This window comes from Alexandromys fortis, unplaced genomic scaffold (genome assembly GCF_014885135.2).
Source record: "Alexandromys fortis isolate MF-2015 unplaced genomic scaffold, M_Fortis_MF-2015_v1.1 scaffold_12, whole genome shotgun sequence".
Lineage (NCBI taxonomy): Eukaryota > Metazoa > Chordata > Mammalia > Rodentia > Cricetidae > Alexandromys > Alexandromys fortis.
This window is the reverse complement of record NW_026067937.1, coordinates 17,833,490-17,857,127: the sequence shown is the minus strand read 5'-3', so window position 1 is coordinate 17,857,127 and position 23,638 is coordinate 17,833,490. Positions and strand designations below refer to the sequence as shown.

At 45.2% G+C, this 23,638-nt stretch overlaps 1 protein-coding gene across 1 annotated transcript; it reads right to left on the bottom strand.

Annotated features, from left to right (window-relative positions):
• Window positions 1-1,151: 1,151 nt before the first annotated feature.
• Window positions 1,152-22,371, bottom strand: Rbm34 (RNA binding motif protein 34). The gene is made up of 11 exons (XM_050146963.1): window positions 22,187-22,371; window positions 21,935-22,106; window positions 21,144-21,277; window positions 20,264-20,489; window positions 18,607-18,666; window positions 13,039-13,082; window positions 8,141-8,224; window positions 7,941-8,004; window positions 5,636-5,675; window positions 5,051-5,169; window positions 1,152-3,820 (listed from the first exon to the last, which is right to left on the bottom strand). Exons 1-11 carry the CDS (start codon window positions 22,234-22,236, stop codon window positions 3,542-3,544), a joined length of 1,272 nt encoding a protein of 423 aa, XP_050002920.1. The 5' UTR covers window positions 22,237-22,371; the 3' UTR covers window positions 1,152-3,541.
• Window positions 22,372-23,638: the final 1,267 nt, after the last annotated feature.

Below are 23,638 nucleotides of genomic sequence, written 5' to 3'. Positions count from 1 at the left end.
AAGTCAGAGCTATCTGGTTTGCAAGGCCTGAAACCCTAAATCTCCAGTTCTCGGGACTTGGAACTAGAAGCCTCTGGATCAGTAAGCCCCAGCTAAGAAGCTGTCTGCACTTCAGGGCCCAGAACTACCAGCTCCACAGAAGCTATTCCTTGCCTACTGGATTTCCATCTGAGCAAAAGAATGCCAGCCAGTTCATTAGCAATGGTGAGGCCCACACACCACACACTGGCTAGCGTTTGAAGGAAAGGCAATCTGGTCGAACACTGCACCCTTCCCTTGTGAAACTTAGTCTGAGTAGTTGGTAGACAATACCGGAAGATGTCACTGAAGGACCTAACACAGCCTGGGAAAGCCCTCCATCAGAACAGGAATTAGCCCTGAAGGTATGTGTGGGGGAAAGGTATGGGGTAAGGATAAGTGCAGATACAGCAGAACCAAGGACCCAGACAAGACACATACAACAGAGCAGGAGAGCGGCTTTCTTATACCCGGCACACATTGTGATTTCCCTCATCCCTAAAACTACCTGTGAGCCTCAGCCTCCTGAGCCTTGGGTACACAGAACAGAAACCAGCTACTCAAATCCACAAGTTGGCATGCGAGGCCTTGAACACCGGACATTGGTCGTCTTTGTAGCTGTAACAGTGGGTTCCGGATGACTTGAATGGAAACCAGTTTAACTTGTGTTACTGTCGATTAAAGGAGGAGTGGCAGGCATGCTAGGTTGGTGCTCTGCCACATTACTGGGTTTTTAAATTAAATGTCTGCAACACATACAGCCATGTGAAAAGTTCATTTTGGTTAAATGTGTTCATAATTATTAGTGAATTCTGCAAACTGAAGGTAATTCCATCAGACTCCACGTCCAATCTCTTACTTCACCTACGGAGGGAGGTATTCACAGGGAAGTTGGGAGACGTGCTTAATGTTAGTCACTGAACTGGGTCACACTCAAGCTCTGCTGCAGTCACTCAGAATTGTCCGCAGAGACAAGGCAAAGGGTAGGCGGCCAGAGCTTCCCTACGCCTCTCACTCTGAGAACTCCTTAACATGTAAGCCCAGCAGAAAGCATTTGAGGACAAGTTAGGGAAAAACTGTTCATGAGAGAAAAAAAAGTGACTAATTCTCATGATTAAAAAGCATGTATCCAGTATGTTTTTAAACTTATTTATTATGTATACAATATTCTTTCTGCGTGCATGCCTGAAAGCCAGAAGAGGGCACCAGACCTCATTACAGATGGTTGTAAGCCACCATGTGGTTGCTGTGAATTGAACTCAGGACCTTTGGAAGAGCAGTCAGTGCTCTTAGCCACTGAGCCATCTCTCCAGCCCCCATCCAGTATTTTTATTATAACTAAAAACCAACTTCTAACCACTGTTGGCCACTCATAGTCCTGTGGCTGTAAGTATTTACCCAGATATAACAAGGCAAGTATTTGTCCAAGTTGAAAGGTTACAGAGCGTCTACGGAAAATGTTCTACAAAATCCTTTTTTTTTCATGTTTTAAACAGTAAGTACCACACACATATTCTGTTTGTGAAAGGAGAGTTCAGCAAGTACACATTAACAAATTCCGAAACATCTGGGCCTGTGAGCTGGCTGTGAATAGAAGTGCACGCTGTGGAAGAGAGCTCGAGTTCTCAGAGCTCTGTGTAAGCTGTGCACGCATCCACCTACGTCCACATGATGCAGGCCCATTTCCACCTTGTCTGACCGTCAGAGTCTGGAGATCGACAGGCCATAGTTGTCTGTCCTAACTCAGGATGTGATTGCTTGGTTCTCTTGAAATTAAGATAGCTCCATGCCACCCTGACAGGTGGTCAGGATTTGCAAGTCTACTTTCTGCTCCTTCTTTGCAACTAAGAAAGAAACTGCTGAGGAAAGGTAATTGTCAGCATGTGATCTAGAGCACCTTTGCTACCTAGACAACAGAATGCTAATGACTGGATGTCTCAGAGTGATAAAGCCATTGGCTGTGTGAGTCATCCTTTGTATCAGGTTAATAAAGTCCTTTGTTATCTGCTTCCCTCACCCCCATTTATGTTGGGTATACAAACTGTGAAAAAATAAACACAGAGGATTTCAGTCACTGGAATGCCCTCCCAACACTTTGTTTTCTGTCTTATTTTTTTTTTAAATATTTATTTAGTTATTATGTATACAATATTCTGTCTGTCTGCCTGAAGGCCAGAAGAAGGCGCCAGACCTCTTTACAGATGGTTGTGAGCCACCATGTGGTCGCTGGGAACTGAACTCAGGACCTCTGGAAGAGCAGGCAATGCTCTTAACCAATGAGCCATCTCTCCAGCCCTGTCTTATTATTCTTATGCATCTTCATATTCTTTACTTACATTTCTTCAATTCCCACGCCCCTACCCTGGCAAGAGGTATTTTTGTCGAGGCCAGTCCTCTACAATATATGTATATACAATATCTACTATGCTTTAAGCTGTTCACTCACGGGAGTCAAAGTATGCATGTATGCACACAGATCATATATGAACACACAATCTATCTTTATATAATTTAGGCAGAATGCTTAAAATGATCAAGTAACATTGCTGAGATTTAACTGAAAGGGTTGTGAGCACGGTAAGGGAAACAAAGCATAAACTATCCAGACTTGGCCACAGGAAATGGAGCTTTCCCTAAGAACTACACTTTTAACTGTATGTGTATGTCTGTGCACAGTTATATGCAGTTGTGAACTACTTGAGGTGGGTGCTAGGAATTGAACTCAGGTTCTCTGGAAGCGTGAGCAGTGCATGCTCTTAACCAAGAAGCCATCTCCCCAGCCTCTAGAGCTATGTTCTGACACCCCATTAGGTTTTCTACATGGCACTGTCCAAAGACAGAATTCTGAAAACTAAACGAGTGTCTACCTAAGTGACAGAGTGTGTTTTCTGTAGACAGCCACCTTGGCTTATACCTCCCCACAGTTCTCCATCCTGGACCCAGCCTTGGCTTGGTGACATCTGCATCATTGCTGTAACCAGGCCAAGCCCCTAGAGGGTGCAGCCCGTGTTGTCCTATCGTTCACCTTTAAAATCTGTGATTCAATTACCATAATTCATTGGGAAATGTCTTTAAACTTTCTGGGACAGCCATTTCATTCCGAGTGACCCCTGTGAAACCAGCTTTATAGCCAGCCTATCAAGGACATTAATAACCAACCACGTTAGTTGCTGGCCATGGCCTAGAAGTCAGTCACACTTCTGGGTGTTCTTGTTGGTTAGCAATTCTGAGATGGCTGGAACGAGATAGGAAGAGATGGGCGTCTATTACTGACAGCTCACAGTCTGTCTTGGGCTTTCACAGCCACATCTGGAATCGGCGTTCCCACAGTAACCAGTATTAATGTTTATTATTTTCTGTAAATTCATATCTAAGAATAATGCTTAAAAAAAAAAAAAAAGCCTTACATATGAGTACAAAACACCACTGTGTGAGTCTCCACATTTTCCACACAATTCGTAAAAAAAACCCGGACACTCATTCCAAGTGTTCAGCATAGAAACGAAGGAAGCAGCTTCTGTCTTTACTGCTGATTTTTTGGTTTCTTTGCTTTTACTTTTTTCTTTTGTCCTTTCTTCTTTTTCGTAAGAACTGCCTTTTCTCCAATAAATGCATTTTTGGAACACCCTGCATTTTTGGAAGAAAAAGTAACTTTTTGCTTAGGTTTACTGGCATTCTTCAAGTTTGGGTTTGAACTCGGTTGTTTTAGCTTTTCTTTATTAACAGAACGCATGACTCTCAATTTTCTTCCCATTAGCTCAGAATTATTTAACTTCAAAGCAAGATGAACAGCATCTGTATTCTGTAAGAACAAAAATAATAATAAAAAAAACCATTAATTTCCACCAGAAACTCCTATGTAACGAGATCAGTAAAGTCTGAGTTCAATGGTATATGAAGGCCTCTACTCTGTGGTCCCAGCCCTGCGTGAGCCCCGCTGCTCATGTCACACTCAGGTCACCTCCCCAAACGCTAACAGCCACAACCACGGGCTCACTTCTGTCATCATAGGTTTCTTTAAAACAGAAAACAGCTCAGAAGCCAACTTTCTGTAAAATTTCTGTTGTAAGTGGAAGACATGAAACTCTCCTATAGTCCCTAAGATGTGGGACTAGAGGCTCTAGAACGTTCTGTGAGTCCAAACTCCTATTCCAGCACAGAATGACTAATACTATTTTGAATGCTGAGATGCTGAAAGAACTCTACAGGCGTCTCAGAGAGGTGAGTTACATCTACACAGAGTGACAATATCAGTGCAGTAGAGCAACACAGACCTCACACATAAGACTTCTAACATCTCCCAGGGATACCTGTCAAGAGTCAGAGAGCCTGGGCACTGGACAGATGTCTCACTCAGTAGTTAAGAGTACAGACTGCTCTTTTTTTTTTTTTTCTTTTTTTTCGAGACAGGGATTCTCCGTAGCTTTTTGGTTCCTGTCCTGGAATTAGCTCTTGTAGACCAGGCTGGCCTCAAACTCACAGAGATCCGCCTGCCTCTGCCTCCCAAGTGCTGGGATTAAAGGCGTGCGCCACCACCGCCGCCAGACTGCTCTTAAGGAGAATTGGAGTTCAGTTCCTGGCATCCAAGCCAAGTGCCTCATGACCACCAGTAACTCCAGCTCGTGGGGCACCCCCCATGCCTGGCATGGGTATCTATACTCACATACACATTAAAAATAGTAACAATAAATCTACTTACTATCCAGCAGAGGTATCCTCTACTGCTTAGGAATGTCAGGAGACACTGACTAGTAGTCACTGAACTCAATGCTGGAACCTTGTGTTTGCTCCCTCTTACAGAAGGTAAGGTTCCTCTAACACCCAGCATCTAGAGTATTATACAGTACTGCTAGCGTGCACAAACAAGGATGCTTGGACAGCTGTAGCCATGGCATTCTGTTGTGGTGGTTATGAATTGAGCTTTCCTGAGTCAGAAGCTGGGAATTCGAATCACAACACAGCACTGACGACCTCCCCGGGGCATAGGCTTTCATTCCCAAGAGCAGCAGTGCTCTCTCTCTGGTCCCCGTACCTCAAAGAGCACATAGCCAAACCCTCTGCCAACGCCTGTGAGTGGGTTTCTCAAGATCCGCACTGCCACAATGCTCCCACAGTCCAGAAAGTGTTTCTCCAAAGCAGCATCTTCAATTTCTACAAATCCAAGCACAAATGAGGTGAATGTGTGGACTGTCCTTGTGTGATAATGCTTAGCGAAGCCCATGAGAACACAGCACTACACAGCCTGCCTCTAAAAGCTGTCCTAAGCAATCCTCACATTACTCGAGCTTTGTTTCTACGGTTCTGCTGTAAGGGAAGGGAACACAAAGCACCAGGGAGGAGCTCTGCCACTGAGCAACACCTTCGGCTCTTTCTAAATTTTCCCCAGAGGCAGCTAAAGTTGACCTTCTTTTCCAGTCTTCCTGCCTTGGCCTCAACTAGATGGGATTAAAGACACTCACTATGCCACCATGTCCATATCACTCAATTTCCTTTTGTTCTCAACTACTGTACTTGTTACTGCTCTCAGGCATGTAGGTAAGCCCCTGGCCATGGAACTACATCCCGCTCCTTTCCCTATCATGTAGTAACAACAATACTTTTGTTAAAGCACACTTACTGTAAGGAAGATTCCCCACAAACACCGATCTCTTGTCCCTCTGAAACAGCGATGAACAGAAACAGTCAGTATACTAGAAAACAGGAGCTAGCCCACCCCGCCCATCCCCTCCTCGGGCTGAGGGTCTCCACTCCCTGATTTGATCATACCCTGCCCTCGTCTGTTCCTATGTTCCCGCTGCATAGTATGTGAGCACCAGGAGAGACCTGATCACAGCAGCACTCACAGGCAGTGCTTAGGGAGGGCCTGCGAGAGGCCGATCAGCAACCATGTCAGGCTCTAAGGCAGTGGTTCTCAACCTGTGGGTCGTGACCCCTTAGGTAGTTAAATGATCCTTCACAGGGATGACTAAAACCATCAGCAAACAGATATTTATGATATATAACAGTAGCAAAATTACAGTTATGAAGTAGCAATTAAGATAATCTATGGTTGAGGGTCACCACAGCATGAGGAACTGCATTAAAAGCTGCAGCATTAGGAAGGTGGAGAACCACTCAGACTTAGAGCTTAAGGGCTACATGATCTCCACTGCAACTTCTCATCCGGCTATAATAGCTTAAGGTGCTGGACGGTGGTGGCGCACGCCTTTAATCCCAGCACCTGGGAGGCAGAGGCAGGCAGATCTCTGTGAGTTGAGACCAGCCTGGTCTACAAGAGCTAGTTCCAGGACAGGCTCCAAAACCACAGAGAAACCCTGTCTCAAAAAACCAAAAAAAAAAAAAAAAAAACCAAAACAAAACAAAAAAAAAAACCAAAAACAAAACAAAACAAAAAAAACTTGTGGTTGTATGCAGTTAAATTTATTAACAGATATGGCCCAAGCACCACAGCTTGCTGACCCTCTGTCGTCCTGCTAGAGGTTTGACTCTGACTGTTGCTCTCTCTCATCTAAGAGAAGCACACTTCTGCAGGCTAACTCTACAGTTCTCTTATTGTCTGAAGATGCAGCTGTCATGTGCAGTCTGGTCACATTGCTCCAGCACTGAAATGTTGAATGCTCCTGAACCCATACTGGACAAGACCCAGACGTTGCATGAAGTGAGGCAAAGCAGGGATTCATAGTCTGCCTGCCAACCTATCTACCCTGCAGCTCTCTTAGCTACTGTACACCCACTGACCACACAAAGCTCTTGCCATACACACCCCTGATATGGAGAGTCCTTCTGTATATGTGCTGCTTTTATTGGTTAATGAATAAACAAACTGCTTTGAGCCTATAACAGGGCAGGACAGAGCTAGGTGGGGAAAACTAAACTGAATGCTGGGAGAAAGAAGGCAGAGTCAGAGAGAAGCCAAGTAGCTGCCAGAAGGGAAAGAGGTGAGCTGCCAGCTGGAACCTTGCTGGTGGGTCATGAATCTTGTGGTAAAATATAAAATAATAAAATGGGTTAACCAAAGATATAAGAGCTAGCTAGCAATATGCTTAAGTGACTGGCCATGCAGTGATTTAAATACAGTTTCTGTGTGATTAATTCAGTTCTGGGTAGCTGGGAGCAAACAAGCGGCCTCCCATAACACCTCACAGATATTGCCACTGTGCTTTGAGAATACTTTCCTGCCCAGGTAAATCTTTCAAGACTCATGGAATCTGTTCTCCTGCAAACCGTTCTTGTCCTTTCCTGTCGACCTGTCCCAGGGGCACCACTCTGAGTGGACAAAGCCCCCTGTGTAGATGACAGCACTTACCATAAAACAGAGCCACAGCCTGGCCCTCTGCGTCTCCAGCAACATACCAAGCACACAGAGTCTTCAGACTGCTCCTTACCTCTAACAAATAACAACTCTGCTTTTGGTTTCTGAGATGGGATCTCACTGTACAGCCCAGCATTGCCCAAAACATGTGCTGCTCTTGCCTCTGCCTCCCCAGCTCCAACACAGGCATGAGCAAGCAGCCTAAGTGAGTAACAACTTTCCTGACTTTAGTCTCTGGTGACCTCTTACTTTCTCTAAAGAGCTGGTCATGGGAGAGTATCTTCAAATGGAAAGTGGCCTATTTGTGAAGATAATGTTCACCTGAGTCCTGTGACCCCCCCTGGACACCAATACGGTGTCCCTAAAGAACAAAGGTTCCTTTCTCCCATTCTCCCCCTGCTCCCTCCATTGGTCCACCTTTTCACAAGGCTCATGTGAAGATCTTTTTGTTGTTGCCTTGTTTTCTCTTCCACTTCTTTGAGACAGTCTCACACTGTCATGTCAGGTGAACCTGTAATTCCTGTCACCCTCCTGATGCAGGAATGACAGGCATGAGCTACCATATCTAGCTGTCTTGTTAAGATCCTTAAACAAATCACATTCTACTTACAGAGGTGGTTTCAGATGCGAGATCAACTCGAATACGAAATCCTTCTGCAATCTCGGCCCCGTTTCTAATATAAAGACAAGTGGGGGTGGCTGTTGAAAATCAGCACTTAGCTATGGGGCGTCTGCCGTAATGAAGCCCATGTAAAGCCCTCTCAGGAAGAGGCCAGCACCGCCCTGTCCCCCTGTCCCTGGCAGGGTCACCTCTGCAGCGCCTTTGCAGCAGCATTCTCTTCCTTGAACACTACGTACGCATTGATGCTTTTCTGGTCAGGGTGAAATTTACGTCTGCAGAGAGAACAGAAGGAAAAACAGATCATGTAAAACTTGCTAACCTCAAACTCAGGAGAAAAAACTAGTTTTGTTTTCTATAACCAATACATGATAAAATTTGCAGACTGGAAGTTCCACATTTTCAAGAAAAGATCCAGTAGTTTGAAAAGGAACAGAGATATATAAAGATAGCAAAAGGAGCAACGAGCCCACATCATCTCAGGAGTCATCACTGTGAGTTGTCAGCTAGAACAATGGAAAGATCACTAATGTCATCCTGGCTCCAACTCCGAACCTAGAAAAACTGTTCCTTTTCACTGTAGGATACACACTAGGAAGTGCACATCAACAAACAGCTCAGCGCAGAAGCGAAAGTGCTAGCAGCCACCACCCACCCAGCAACCCAGCCATCCTGCTGATGGGCACCACCATCCCGACTTCCACACGGACTGGACTGCTTCTCTCTCACGATACAGCCCCACAGCCCTATCTACTGCTATCCATTACACTTCACTTGTCCATGCAAACAAATCTGTTGAGCCTGCATTGTTTCCAACAGCCTGAATTTGCTGCTGTGAGAAAGCAGTCTGACGTGCGCCTCCGTCTTCTGTACCTGGTAAACTTGCTACTGGGTCTAAAGGTTTGATCTGGCCCAGACACGGCCCCTATGTCAGGACCACAGTAAGTGTTGAGGCTATTCTTTCTTTCTTTTCTTTTTTTTTTTTAAATATTTATTCATTATGCATACAGTATTCTATCTGTGTGTCTGTCTGCAGGCCAGAAAAGGGCACCAGACCTCATTACAGATGGTTGTGAGCCACCATGTGGTTGCTGGGAATTGAACTCGGGACCTTTGGAAGAGCAGGCAACGCTCTTAACCACTGAGCCATCTCTCCAGCCCGTGGCTATTCTTTCTAAGCAAGACAAGTAAGAGCTGCTCTTCACTTTTGTGTGTGTGTGTGCTTACACATACATGCATGTATGTGTGGAGGCCAGAGTCAACCTCATCTGTCATCCCTCCAGTGCTGTCTACCATTTTTGTGTGTATTTTTAAAACACGTGTTTAGTTGTAGGTAGGGGAGCACAAACACTCATGTGGAGGCCGGGACAACTCACAGGAGTCAATCCTTCCCTTCCACTATGTGGGTTCCAGGGACTGAACTGAGGTCACTGACCTTGGAAGAAGGCACTTTTCCTTGCTGAGCCATCTTGCAGGTTCTACCTACATTTTGAGACAGGGTTTCTCATGCCTAGGTCTCACCACACAGGCTAGACTGCATGGTCATTGTCTCACCTCTCCAGCACAGGGATTACAAGTGTGCCAACCACTATGCCCGGCTTTTTTTTTTAACAAGGGATCAAGCTTAAGTCCTCATGCTTGCAAGACAACCACTTAACTGAGCCATTTCCCCAGGCTGGCTTTTCACCTTTAGTGATTATGGCTGCTGCTGCTGCCCAAGACCTACACTTGCAAAGGGTAATATAATATGGATGCGACTCAGTAAAAATAGCTACTAATGATAGTGGTAAGACAGATGAGGGCTGAGGAGATGGCTCAGTGGCTAAGAACACTTGTTGCTCTTGAAGGGGACCTGGGTCAGTTCCCAGCACTCACAAGGCAGCTCACAACCATCTGCAACTCTAGTTCCGGAGATCTGTCATCCTTTCTGGTCTCCTCTGACACCACACACACAATGCACATATACACATGCAGGCAAAACAATCAAATATATAAAAAATAAAAATAAATAAATCTTAGACAAAACAGTAAAATAGACTTAGTAATGATCACTGGTCCTTGCCTAAAGATGCCAGCCTGCTGCTGAGGTCATCAAAGGCAAAAACACGAATGAGAACTGTTGGGAAGATACCCCAGTGGGCAGGGCCAGGCATGAACACAGCGTGCTGCAGCACACTGGAGTCTTTTCTTTCCTGTTGTTGAAAAAAATTATTTTTCAAGCTAGGTATGGTGGCACACACCTTTAACCCCAGCACTCAAGAAGCAGAGGCAGGAGGATCTCTGTGGGTTCAAAGCCAGCCTGGTCTACAGAGCAAGTTCCAAGACAGCCAGGACTTATACATCCTCCCCACCCATCCAACTCCATGCCTTTTCTCTCTCTCTCTCTCTGGAAAACAAACAGACAAAAATAAATAAGTAAAGCAAAACAGAAAAAAGAAAGAAAGAAAGCATGAGAGATGTGTAGAAACTATAATATATAAGCAAAAGACCAGTAAGGTAAAAAATGCCCAAACAAAATAGAGACAAAAAAAAAAAAATCTTAAAAATACCACTGAGTTTGTTTTGTGTTAGCCACAGGCTCTCACTTAAATGTGGTATATCCAGTGAGACACCATTGGAAAAAAACAATTTTTCCTTTGTGACCAGCTGACCATAGACAGCTTCTGGGTTAGAGACGGGGCGCATGCCCGTTCTCCATCTCGGTACTGTCATGGTTTCTGTGACTTCCTATGCACAATCTGATACCTTCCTATTGAGGAAAACAGCTATGATTTACTAGACACAAAACACTGCCCAGCACTAACCCAGACCTTTCACCTGGCGTGGGTGTTGTTTTCTGACTTCATGATGAAGAAACTGAGGTCCGAGAAGTGTTGATGGTGGTCAAAAAGCTGACAAGCTACAGGAAAGACAGTCAGTGTTCTCCAGCACCTAACTCTCCCTACAGGACACAGCTGCCAACAAACCCAACGCTGACCCCAGCAACACAGAACAGAAAGATCTTTGTCCCATGAATGCGAGCGGCAAGCAGGTGGGTCTACTTCAGTGGACTTTTACATCAGGCTAAAGGGGACCATGAACCGCTCATGTCAGGTAATGTTCTGTCTCCACTACAGCACAGAAGCCAGAAAGAGCATCTCTCCTGTCCTTAGCAGCTAATCCACAGCATCAAAACTGGTGGAACCCAGAGAGCAAGAGTCTTAGAGGAAAGCACCTGGACAGTAAGGCCAGGCTCCTCTCTCTAAAGAGAGACAATACCCGCACGGTTCGGTCTCACTCATGCTGCAAGGGGACCATCTATGGGTGTACTCAGATCTGAGCTGGCATCCACAGAAGACGGAGCCTGGGCATGAGCCCCGGAGAACATCTATGCTGACAACAGGCTAGAGGAGAGTGTGCAAGCCCACCTGGATTCTCCTCCAGGTAAAGGAAAAGGTGAAGATGCTGCGGGGAGGAACAGTCAGCCTGCCACTCGGGGCAGAGCCAAGACTCCAGGGCTAGAAGAGGAAAGGGAACCTCCTGTCAGCAACACGGTATGGGACATTAAGACCCATCAAAGGCAAAAGACCAAGTCTAGCCTAAAAGATGGCTCAGTGGGTAAAGATGCCGGCCACCAAGACTGACAGGCTGAGTTTGGTCCTCTAGTACCACTTGGTGGTAGAGAGCCAGCTCCCACACGCACACTGCACATGCACGCCCATACACACACATTACAAACAAACACTATAGCAGGGGAGCCTGGGGACACAGCACGGAGGGGCTGACCACAGCCTGGTGCCCTCATTCCCACTCCACTACAGCTCACTAACAATGGCAGCCCTCCACACTGGATCCTCAATAAGATGTGAAATTTCTTATCCTTTTGATCCTTTAAAAGACACCAAAGCTTTTGCATGCAGAATATGTAACTCTCCCCCATGCCGTCCATCTCTCTCTCCCTCAGAAACAAGGGAAAAAAGACAGCAGTAAACAGGTGAAGTTTTACAGTATTTGACCAAAGAGTAAAAACCCAGTAAGCACATAAAAAGATGTTTGCCATCTTACAAAAGCATAGCAAGGAGTCTTCAGAAAGGCTGACACTAGTGTCCTGTGGCTGCGGAGGACACGGACATGTGGTGTTCTCACCAAGTGCTGGTGGAATGAAAACCATGCAAGAATGATGGGCAGTAGGGGGCTACCTTTCAGGAAGCTAAAACATACTGAGTGTATGGCATAGACATTCTCCCTCACGGACTTTGTCAGGAGACATTACCTGTCCACAAATGGTTTTAGTCCTTTATGCATGAAAGGTAAAATCTGGACTCACTGGATGCTGAAGGGCTAGTGAATGACCTAATGCTCACTTTCCACATGAGGAAACAGTATTGACAAAGAACAGATCACTGATGCACACAGCACGGATCTCAAAACCCTGCTGAGGAAAGTCAGACCAGGACGGAATGGGCTGGAGTGTGCTCAGAGGTAGTGTGAGTGCTTAGCGCAAACCAGGCCCCACGTGCCATCCCCAGAATCAAGGAGGAGCATCACGAAGTGTGGGGTCTGCTCACAAACACACTAGCACACGTAGCTCAGAAAGTAGGCAAGAGAGTGCTGCCTACAGCAGAGGCAGATGCACCTTACAGGCACACCAGCAGACTGGGCTAAGGAGGCATTCAGGATGCAGACTGTGGCAATGCTTTTGCCAGGCTCAAATGTCACAGTCCTAAGTGGCCAGATGTGTGGTGCTCCCCTATATGCTCAGCACCCATAAACAAAGGCAGAAGAATCAGGAGTTCCATAGCAAGACACTGTCTTAAAAACGTAAGGCCTGGCTGGGCCCAGTAGTGCATACCTTTAATTTCAGCTCTTGGGAGGCACAGACAGGCAGATCTCTGTAAGCTCAAAGTCAGTCAGTCAGTCAGGGCTACATAATGAGACCTTGTCTCAAAAAATCAAACCAAACCATTCCTTCACTCCACTTATTTATGACCACAAGATGAAAACAAACAAACAAACTAACTAGCCACGAGCAGGTATACGGAAATAAATCAAGGTAGACCTTATAGAACACTAGGATAGGCTAAAAAAAGAAAATAATCTATAAACTTACTTTATTGCAGCCAACTTTTTGGTTAGTGTTCCCTCTGCTGGCATCTTTTAAGAAGAAAAAAAAAACATTACAAATTTGATTTTGGAGTATTTTCCAAACTGGTTAAGACTTTTATTCTTCCCCTTTCTCAGGGCTGGAGACTGCACTCAGGACTTCACACAGGCCAACATGTTGTGTACCTCTGCTACACCTCCAGCCACGTAAGTTACATTTTAGTAAAAAACAAACTATGTAGCTAACCACATGCAGCTCAAAACCCCTTAGGGAAATTGAATCAGAGACAATCATCCTAATGCCTGTGAACCAGGAGCTGTGGCACACTCTACAGTCCTGTAATCTCGGCTCTGAGACAAGAAGATGAGGAATACAGCTACCCTCCTGAGCTGCACAGGGACACAGGAAGCCCTATCTCAGACAAAAGGGAGAAGAGACAAGGAATTCCCAGACAGCCTCACAGTCCACAGCCACTCACAGACAACAAAGCACAAGCACAGACACTGGGTGACTCCAACACAGCGAAGAGTCATGAGAAACAGGATGAAAACAGTTTTATAAAGCAAATGGGAGGGGGGACGACAGCATTTATAAATTAAACCTTCCTCTCCGCTCCATGTATTTAAAACGTCTGAACTGGTCAGGAGGAAACGTGATTTCCTTCGCATCTAAGAGATTATATATTCACCGGGCCCCCAAATTTTTTTGGAGTCTTTATTTGTCTTAGACAGGGCCTTTGTAGCCCAGGCAAGCCGTGGACTCAGTGTGTATTGAGTATAATCTTGATCTTGGTCCTGGGAACACAGTCCCAGAGACCCAGGAGCACATAATACCAGCAGCACAGCCAAGGGAGCAGCTATGGGAAAGGCCACACAGGTCAACAGAACAAGTGGCTTCAGCTCAGGGCAGTAAGTAGTGCACTGAGAGATGAGGCTGAAGAACCCACAGGGTGACCACTCATGCCGGTAGACCATGGGGTGCTGTATCAATGAAGGAAGATTGAAGGGAGAACCACAGCATAGTCAGCTGTTCTAACATGAGGAAACAGAATAGGTAAGATGGCTGCAGAGATGGCTCGGCAGTAAAGAACACTCACTACTTTTCCAGAAGACCCAGGCTGGTCTCCCAACACAAGCATGAGCCCTGGATCCCAGTTACTGCCAGGGGATCTTCTGCCCTCTTCTGGCCTCTATGAGCACTGCATGCATATAACTGAAGGTAAAACACCCACCCACCCATACACATAAATCTTAAAAAAAAGAGATTCCCAATAAAAATTAAAAATTTAAAAAGAAGCAATGAGTAGAGATAGGCCAGGAGAAAAGAAAGGAATGACTCAACTATGGAAAAACCCCAGGAGCTATGGAACACTACGACTGTGTATTGCTCTCATTGGCTTATGAAAGCTGATTGAACAAGGCCAGGAAAAACAGGTGGCAGGAACAAACTGAGAATACAGGAGAAAGAAGGTAAAGTTAGAGAGAGCTCCAGCCAGCTGCCGAGGGAACAAGAGATGCTAGAGGACAGGTAAAGCCACAAGCCATGTGGCACTATACCAATTAAAAGAAATGGGTTAATTTAAATGTAAGAGTTAGCTAGTAATAAGCATGAGCTATTGGCCAAGCATTTATAAATAATACTAAGTCTCTGTGTGGTAATTTGGAAGTGGCTGCTGGGATGGGAAACTCTGCCTACATATGGCACTTCAAGGTAGGACTGGAATCCCACATAAGACCTAACAAAGCTCTAAAAACAATCCTAAACACACAGAAACAGAGCCTGGAGCAACACCTTAGCCTTGTATTTCTCATGCCTGCTGCAGTACAGAGACACAGCTCCTGGCAACGGCCAGCTAACCCCGAGCTAAGCCACATGGCTGATTCCCACAGGCCCACACAGGCTGTGGTACAGAGAAGCGTCTCCCAGCTGTACACTGCCTGGCTGGCTTAGGGTTTCTGCTCATGCAGACAGAAAAGGTTACAGAGTTACAGATACACAATAAGGACAGACTCAGACAAAAAGAGCCTCTAACCGGTCTAGTATGTGTTTATCAATGTGCATAGGCTTGGAAGGGAGAAGAAAAAGTATATATACAGTCTTGGATTAAAAATATATTGTTTTGGGTGGTGGTAGCACACTCCTTTAATCCCAGCTCTCAGGAGGGAGGAAGAGGCAAGCGACTGAGTTCAAGGCCAGCCTGGTCTAGTTCCAGGACAGGCTCCAATGCTACAGAGAAACCCTGTCTTGAAAAACAAAAGCAAAAACAAAACAAAAAAAAAAAGTTTAAAAATAAAGTCCTTAAATAGAAATAGAGTAATAAAAAATATAAACCATGTAAATATGGGAAATACACAAAGTCCCTCAGTGCCCCCAAAAGAACAGAAAGTAATCTGGAGAACAATGCCAACATCCCTCCAAAATGAATTATGGATATTTGTCATTGTTTAGGGGGGTTGGTTACAAATTGTTATGGATCATAGTCAGGAAAAAAGCTAAACAAAGGAGTTAAAATTAAAGATCTCTTTCTAAAGGAAAAGGGGAATAAGATATAGAAAAGATGAGATAAAACAATAGATTAATAAATCTACTTTAATGCAAAAAAACAACTGTTAATCTCAAAGTATTTCACATTATTATGAATTTTAGTTTATTAATAGTAACTTATTATTAATTTAGTTATTTGTGTTATGTTTCTACTCTTGTTTGGAATATTGTATTTATATAGCTCATTTAAAAATGTAATGTATAATTTAAAAAATACCAGTTAGTAGTTAGTCACTTATTACAATCAAATGTAGTCATGTTAGGTGTGTTTTCAAGGTCAAACATACATTTTAGATGAGACAGGTAGCCTTCCAACACTTCAAAGACCTACAGAATATGGCATTTAAAATGTTCTAATAACCTAAGGCTTTCATGACAATGAGTCACCTCTGCTCCTAACAGCACGCATTTACTTCAAAGAAAGATGATGGGCACTGAAGAAATTCTGTATGAAGTTTGTTTTGTTTCTGTCAAAAGCTAGTCACACAGGCAAAGAAACTGCCCTTGCCTCAATGCTATAACAGTTACTGTTGAAACAGGACCAGCGGGACACCAAAAAGGCGATTGCCAAACTTTGGCAAGACACAGTTGGAGAGTCCTTCAAAGTTCCCTGCTTCACAGGAAAGTCTGTCAGATATGCTAGGCCTGTAGGCCAAAGTTGGCTGCCCTACCATCTTCTGGGGTCTTTGACAGAGTTGAAGATTAAATTGTCGGTTATAGTTTTTCTTAGTTATAATAAAAGATAAATTAGATATAAAACTTAAGACTCACCAAGATAAAATAGATAATAGAGTATTTTCTCTAATTTGCCAAATACAAATAAATAGATCGGATATTACTGTAATTCTTGCTTAATAGCTTTTTATTATATAGTTTTACTATGTTAAAGTTAAAACCTCACTTAATTAGACAAAACCAGGGAAATGCAGTGGAACAACCCTTTTCTACACTATCAATATGTATTACTCTCAGTGGCTTATAAAAGCTGATTGGCCAATGCCAGGCAAAATGTATAGGTGGGGTAATCAAACTGAGAATACAGAGAGAGGGCTGGAGAGATGGCTCAGTGGTTAAGAGCATTGCCTGCTCTTCCAAAGGTCCTGAGTTCAATTCCCAGCAACCACATGGTGGCTCACAACCATCTATAATGAGGTCTAGTGCCCTCTTCTGGCCTGAAGGCATATACACAGACAGAATATTGTATACATAATGAATAAATAATTTTAAAAAATAATTAAAAAAAAAAAAAGAGAATACAGAGAGAAAGAAGGATGGAGTCAGAGAGACTCCAGGCAGCTGTCAAAAGAGCAAGAGATGCTATAGGAGAGGGAAAGCCACAAGCCATGTGGCAATACATAGTTAATAGAAATAGGTTAATTTAAATGTAAGAGGTAGCTAGTAATAAGCCTGAACTATTGGCCAAGTATTCATACATAATACTAAGTCTCTGTGTGGTAATTTGGAAGCAGCTGCTAAGATGGGAAAACTCTGACTATACCCATGTGAAAAGCAAACAGAGTAAGTAACAGGCCAGGTGGTTCAAAGAAGTTAAAGGCAATGCCACATCTTGCAGGCTAAAAACAGGCATCCCATAACTAGAGTGTGGGCCAAGACACCCCAGTTGGTGGGTCAGATAAGACCTCCATATTGGGAAATGGAGCTCAGAAGAGCAGATAAAATAGGTGATAACAGTGGGGGAAAAAACACATCAACAGAAATGATGAGGACTGTCAAAATCTTAGACAATGTCTACTTTTTTTTTTTTTTTTTCATTTTCTTAGAGGCAAGGTTTCCCTGTGTAGCTCTGACTGTCCTGGAACTAACTCTGTAGACCAGGCTGGCCTCAAACTCACAGAGATCTGCCTAACTCTGCCTCCCAAATGCTGAGATTAAAGATGGGCACTCTGCCTGTGAAAATGTATACTTTAAAGAAGCTAGTTTTTTCCCATGGGACAGTTGACATCCCTCAGGGATGCCTTTGTTGGATGGGAAAGACTGCAGGCATTTATAGATCATCCCAGGCAGCAAAAGGCAGCAGCAACAAAACTACCCAGCTCACACCTTGACAGTGTGGATACTGAAAAACTACAAATGCTAGACAAGCTTCCCACTGCTGATCTATGCTTTCAGCCCTGAGAAGCCCTGAGAGAATCATGTAAGAAAGAATAACTAGGAAGAAGGTAAACACTACCTGTGCATGCTAACTATACTGGAAATATTAAAATACACATCACTGGTTGTGATGACTTCAGCTTTAATTCCAGCACTCAGGAGGTGAAGCAGATGGATTTCTGTGAATTCTAGACCAGCCTGGTCTATGTAGTTAGAGTTCCAGGACAGTGGGAGGAAGCAAACAGAAACAGAAACTATACTGTGTATTTCATCCTGAGAACGCTAGCATAATTGGTTGAGAATGAAAGTGGATACCAATGCCTTCTACAAGTGCCTAAGCATTGCCTGTAACAGTCACACTCATCTACTGCACACTATTTTGGAATAATTTTTTTGTAAGTCTGTGAAGATATGTCTTTGCCAAGGTGCCTTCTGATTGGATTAATAAGAACTGACTGGCCGATAACTAGGCAGAAAGATGTCAGGCAGACGGCCAAATTGAGAGGACTCTGGGAAGAAGGATGGAGTTGCCAGGAGATGCATAGAGAGGCAAGATGAATATGCCGGGCTGAAAAAAAGGTACCACCATGTGGCAGAGCATAAATTAAACATACGCGGTAAGTTGTCAGGGCTGGTTAGTAACAAGACTAAACTACTGGTCAAGCATTTATGGTTAATAATAAGTCTCAGTGTGGCTATCGGGAAGCTGGTGGTCCCGACGAAAATCTCTGTTTACACAACACAAGTCAGGCTAGCTGCAGTTTGAAGGAGACCGCCTGGTGAGGAGCAACCTTTCTGTCTACTGACAGCAGAGACAATCATCTGAGCGTAGCAGACACTGGGCACCATGAGGCCGTCAGTTTTGATTTACAGATAAAGCGCAGTGACATGCATTTTTCAGGGGGAGAAGACACTTACCACAGAACGAAATCGTACGGATTCTATCTGTCCATACTCTTTAAAGAATGACTTCAGCTTCTAAAATAAACAATAAACACATACATGTTAGTTAATACCTTGAACATCTATGTTCACTGCTACACTTTGAGAACATTCCAGAACCAACTATAGTAGTCTACGTCTCTTATCCCAGCACTAGAAACACAAAGTGGAAGCGAGATTAGTGTTCACATCTGGCATCTAAAATCCAAAGAGCACATCAGAAAAGCAGGTGACTACTCAGCGGGATGGACAAGAAGAGTTTACAGAAACTTGGGGAGAAGTTGACATTAGCATCTACTCATGGCCGGTGCTAGCTGTAGGCGCCAATGCTTACAGTCTGTGAGACACTTAAACCGAGGTCAGATTTGTGTCTTGCACACATTCTCGGATCTTTTTACACTGGCTAACCCAAACTGCCTTTTAATGATGCTGACCCACAGGGAAATCTGCCAACTGTTTACTTCAGAACACTACTTCAAGAGAATCCCAGTCTCAAGAACATACATTTTTAAGGGGTAGGACAATAATCTCTACAACTAATTCTAACTTAAAACGTAGGAATATTTTTGCAGAGCACCTTTCCTTTGAGTTCTTATGACATAAAAGGGAGATCATAACCAACAACAAAATGTATACAGGAGGCCAAGGCAGGGTGATTCAGGGAGACGTGTACCAAACTGACAAAAGACGACTGGGCTGGTGTCTTACCCTAGCACTTTGGGGGTGGAGGCAGAAGGACTGCCGTGAGTTAGAAGCCAGAGTGAAGACATTAAGACATCTTGTCTCACAAACAGAAAGGAGAACTGGGGAGATGACTCAGTGGTTAAGAGCCCTTGTTACAGGGAACCTGGGTTTGGCTCCCAGCACCCAAATGGCAGCTCACAATCATGTTACTCCACCTTCCGGGGGATCTGATTATTACTTCTTCTGACCACCACAGGCACATATTAGTACACATACATACACGTAGGCAAAATATTCATACACATGAAACAAATCTAAAAAGGTTTTTTAAAAAGATAGTACATGATATCTTTATGAATCAAACACTAGGGGACAGAATAAAAGTCAGTGTTTCCTAGGCTGCTTTTAAGGAAGGAGACTATAAACCCATCCTTCCAAAGGTGAGCAGGATTTGAGCCTGAGGATTGCTCAGGTAGTGATGACCAACCACATGTTCATAGAAGGCAAAGGTACGGCTTCAGTGAAGCCTGCAGCACGAAAGGCACTTGGGTGCTCACTCTTCCACACAGCAGACATCACTGAGCCTGTGCTGTGTCAGGCGTCCTCTCCTGTGCTCCAACAGAGCAGTGAAGAGAACGATCCAGTTTACATTCTAGAGGCGTTAACAGGAAGGAAGCAGAAGAGAAAAAAGCCAGGAAAAAGCTACTGCTGCTTCAAACATGACCTTCAGAAGCCTGAATTAGACCACACACATACACAAACACACAGCCCAGATTGTGTCTGTGACTCTAGGATCAAGGAGGTGTCGGCACCATAATCATCTATGGTGTGGTGAGCAGGAAGCACGGCGAAGCTATGGCAGCGAGTTATCAATCATTAGCTCAATAAAAAAGTGACCTCAGCCTAGGGGAGTAAACTCCCCTAGGTTTAAACTGCCCCTAGCGCTCACCTTCTTATTACATGTGACAGGCAAGTTGCCGACAAACACAGTCCTCTCGTTTTTCAACCGCTCTTCTTCAGGGTTGAGTGGGATTTTTCTTCTTTGGTCTCCATCGTGGCTGAGGGCCACACCAAGTGTTTCTCCACCTGCTGCTTTACCACGAGATTGAGACTTTCTCCTTTCCTGCCCTTGATGAAGCTCTTCTTCTAGGTCAGCACTTGCTAGGGCACTCTCCCTAGTTTTTAAGGAACAATCAAAGAAAAGAGTCAAAAACAAAACAACAGCAGCTGACAAAGCCAGTCCTGCAACCACAAGGTGGCTCACAACCACCTGTAATGAGAACTGGTGCCCTCTTCTGGCCAGCAGGCACACTTGCAGACAGAGCACTGTATACATAATAAATCTTAAAAGAAAAGAAAAAGGAAGAAAGGAAGGAAACCCCTGCCCTACCTCACCTCCCCAAAACAGCGAGAAACAATAACTGGAAAAGTAGTACTGGTGTGGCTATCTGGATACTAACTCAAATATTCTATAAAAAAAAAGTTCAAGCTAATGATGGAAATCTGGTTTCCACATGAAAAACCAAATTCATGTTTGATAGCCACCTGAAATATTGAAGACAGAAACCACAGGGTTACAGTCATGGGGTAAAGACCTACCAAGGACGGCCCAGAAATAACAAGAGTCAGAGATGGAAAGGAAAGACCTGAAAGGCTGTTCACTTTGGATAAACGGGGTCTTTGTATTTTTTAGCTGTCTATACTATGAGACTTTATATAATGTATTTTTTTAATCTGAGAACTATGCAATAAGAAAAAATTAAGATGAACATTAATTTTTCAAAACCGCCTGATGTAGTTAACCCAGTAAGAAGGAGAACTTCACCAACCTGCTTGCCAGCCTCTCCTCTGCATCAGAGAGTTTCTTCACTTTCATCCTTTTGGCAGGGGTTGGCACAGGTGGCCTTTTAATCTGGGACGTACTTTCTTCTTCAGCATCGGGTTTTCTTTTCTTAGGAGTTTCCTTTCAAGAGTTTCAAGTCACACTTAATACGTCAAGCTGTTAAGAACTCCGACCCTATGACTGTGTTGTGGCCTATGCTGGTAACTCCAGCCATCAGGATGTGGAGGTGGTAGGGGGTATGCCAGGCCAACCAGGGCTACATAGCAAAGTCCTCGTCTCCAAATCCCTGAGCAACACTGTGCTCTTTCTAAATCGATACTACTTCTTCCTCACTGGTTAAAGAGAAGCAGAGAATTCTTGACAATCATTAGTCGTGAACCCAGATTTGATGGGCTTGGTCACACACACACCTGTGATTCCACTTTTCAGTGCAAAGTTGAGGCTGCAGTATGGCATCTGGGCTACAGTGTGTGCTAAAAGTCAATCTGGGAAACTAGTGAGACCCTTTCTCAAACTAAAAAGTAAAGTCAGATATGATGGAGCAGTCCTGTAATCTAAGCACTGAAGAAGCTGGAGGACGACCGTCCTCGGGTACATTACAGAATCTGAGGCCTGAACAGCTACAATCTCTTGTCAACCAACAAACCCTGTCAACCAATAAACAGGGCTGGGGGTGAAAGGCTTGCCTTGCTCCGGGGCGGACAGCTGATGCTGTCAGGCGAGTTACCCTCTACGCCTAGCTCTAAGGGACACTCAAGCCGCAGTCCGGGGACTCACCTGGGGCACAGGCACAAACACGGGTGCAGCCTGTGACTCCGCGGCGCTGAAGAGAGCGGCCAGCCTCCCCGTCGCGCCTTCGGAAAGTCTCTGGCCGCCCCGCAGGCTGTCGGCGACCTGTCCCACCTGGTAGTCGGCGGCCGCGTCCCCCACGCCATCTTCAGGGCTCTGTCTGCAAACACAGGCACAGTCTCTACCAGGCCGCGAGCCACTCGCCACCCCGCACCCACGCCAACGCCGCGCGCCGCTCACCTCCGCTCCTGGCCCTTCTTCCTCTTGGGTGCCTTTCCTCCCAAAGCCATGCTGAGACCTGAGCTTCCGGAACGACCGCAGAGTTAGTCCGCACTTCCGGGCTCCGGCTAGTCCCGCGTTCTCACTGGTCCCCGTTCCGGCCGCCTCCGAGTTCCCGCTACTTCCGTTCTGGGGCCTTGCTTTTCCGCTCAGGACCATGCCCTTCCTCTCCGAGCGATTTGCGGCTGCGCAAGAGATCTACGCGGCTTAGTACTGAGCCCCTCTGGACTGCAATGAGACCCTGTCTCAAGCTCTTCGCACCTATGCAAACCGTCACAGTTGGCCCTATCTTCAGGGCTCCTGCTCCTTAACTTCCCCCCTTCAAGCACATTTTCTGGATTATTTATTATTTAGAGAAATGGTTATTTGGCAGTTGTGGGAATGAGAGGGGTAAATGGGTGAAGAGGATCAAAATGTCTTATATACATGTATGAAACTGTAGGTCAATAAATCACAAGGTAACTACTTGCAGTAGGAACACAAATCCAAGTCCTGGCCGTCTTTACCACGATTGTCCTGTGTCTTAGTGTTGTTAGCAGTCTCTTTAGAGGTAAAGGCTTGGGAATGCTGAAGGCACAAGGCTGCTTTTTCTAGTCAAAGCTCAGCTACCTGCCCTGGGGAAGCCACGAGCCCTTGGCCATCTCCTTGAGGGTAAACTGTGGGCGAACTGACACATGCACATCCTTACCGATTACTATACGGTACACCGGGTGTGTGCGCATCACCCCTAGCCTGTTGCAACTGATTCTCACAGGTCTGAAGTTTGTGTGCTGGGTGTGATGAAGCTCAGCAGGTGTCAGACGTGGGGCTCAGTGCAGTGGAACCGCTTGATCAGGTGCATGCTTCCTGTCCTGATTTCCTGGGCTGTCTTCACACAAGCGACATTCCTGGCGAGGGGCCCAGCCCTGTTTCATCAGCCACCAGCATTCTGTGCAGTTGGAAAAATGAGTACTGAAGAGGGAGAACAGGAGCCCTGCAGGACCTAGGTGAGACCACCCTTTGTAGGCCCTTCTTTCTTACTTGTTCAAGATGAACAGGCTGAGCTCTGGAGTTCCACACTCTTCTGTCAGCAGCGTCTCATGTGTGCCGGTTGGCGGCTAGGCTTGCACTTTCTCATGCCTGCTGTAACTGAATGTCACCAGTGGTGGCCTGGGCACGCCTGTTTACACTCAGTCATCGTCCCGGCACTGTCACGTGGCTGTGAGAGCATGCCTGTTCATATGCCCTCCATGTCCCCATGCCACCACCTGGTGGCCTGGCCACGCATGTTTGCGTTCCTGCCACGTCTCTGCACCACCGTACGGAGGCCTGGGCTTGCCTGTTCACAAACACGCAGCGTCTCAACATTGTAACACACTGGCTTGGTTGCAGCTGTTTGCACACTTGTGCCCCACCACCAAATACAATTCAGGG

What these genes read in the sequence shown, in the direction of transcription:
- Rbm34 (XM_050146963.1), bottom strand. Translation starts at nt 22,236, where the DNA reads ATGGCTTTGGGAGGAAAGGCACCCAAGAGGAAGAAGGGCCAGGAGCGG. An exon ending in GAGGAGAGGCTGGCAAGCAG is followed by an intron (nt 20,490 to 21,143) that starts GTTGGTGAAGTT and finishes CTTAAAAACTAG; the next exon opens with GGAGAGTGCCCTAGCAAGTG. An exon ending in CTGTCACATGTAATAAGAAG is followed by an intron (nt 18,667 to 20,263) that starts GTGAGCGCTAGG and finishes TGTTTATTTTAG; the next exon opens with AAGCTGAAGTCATTCTTTAA.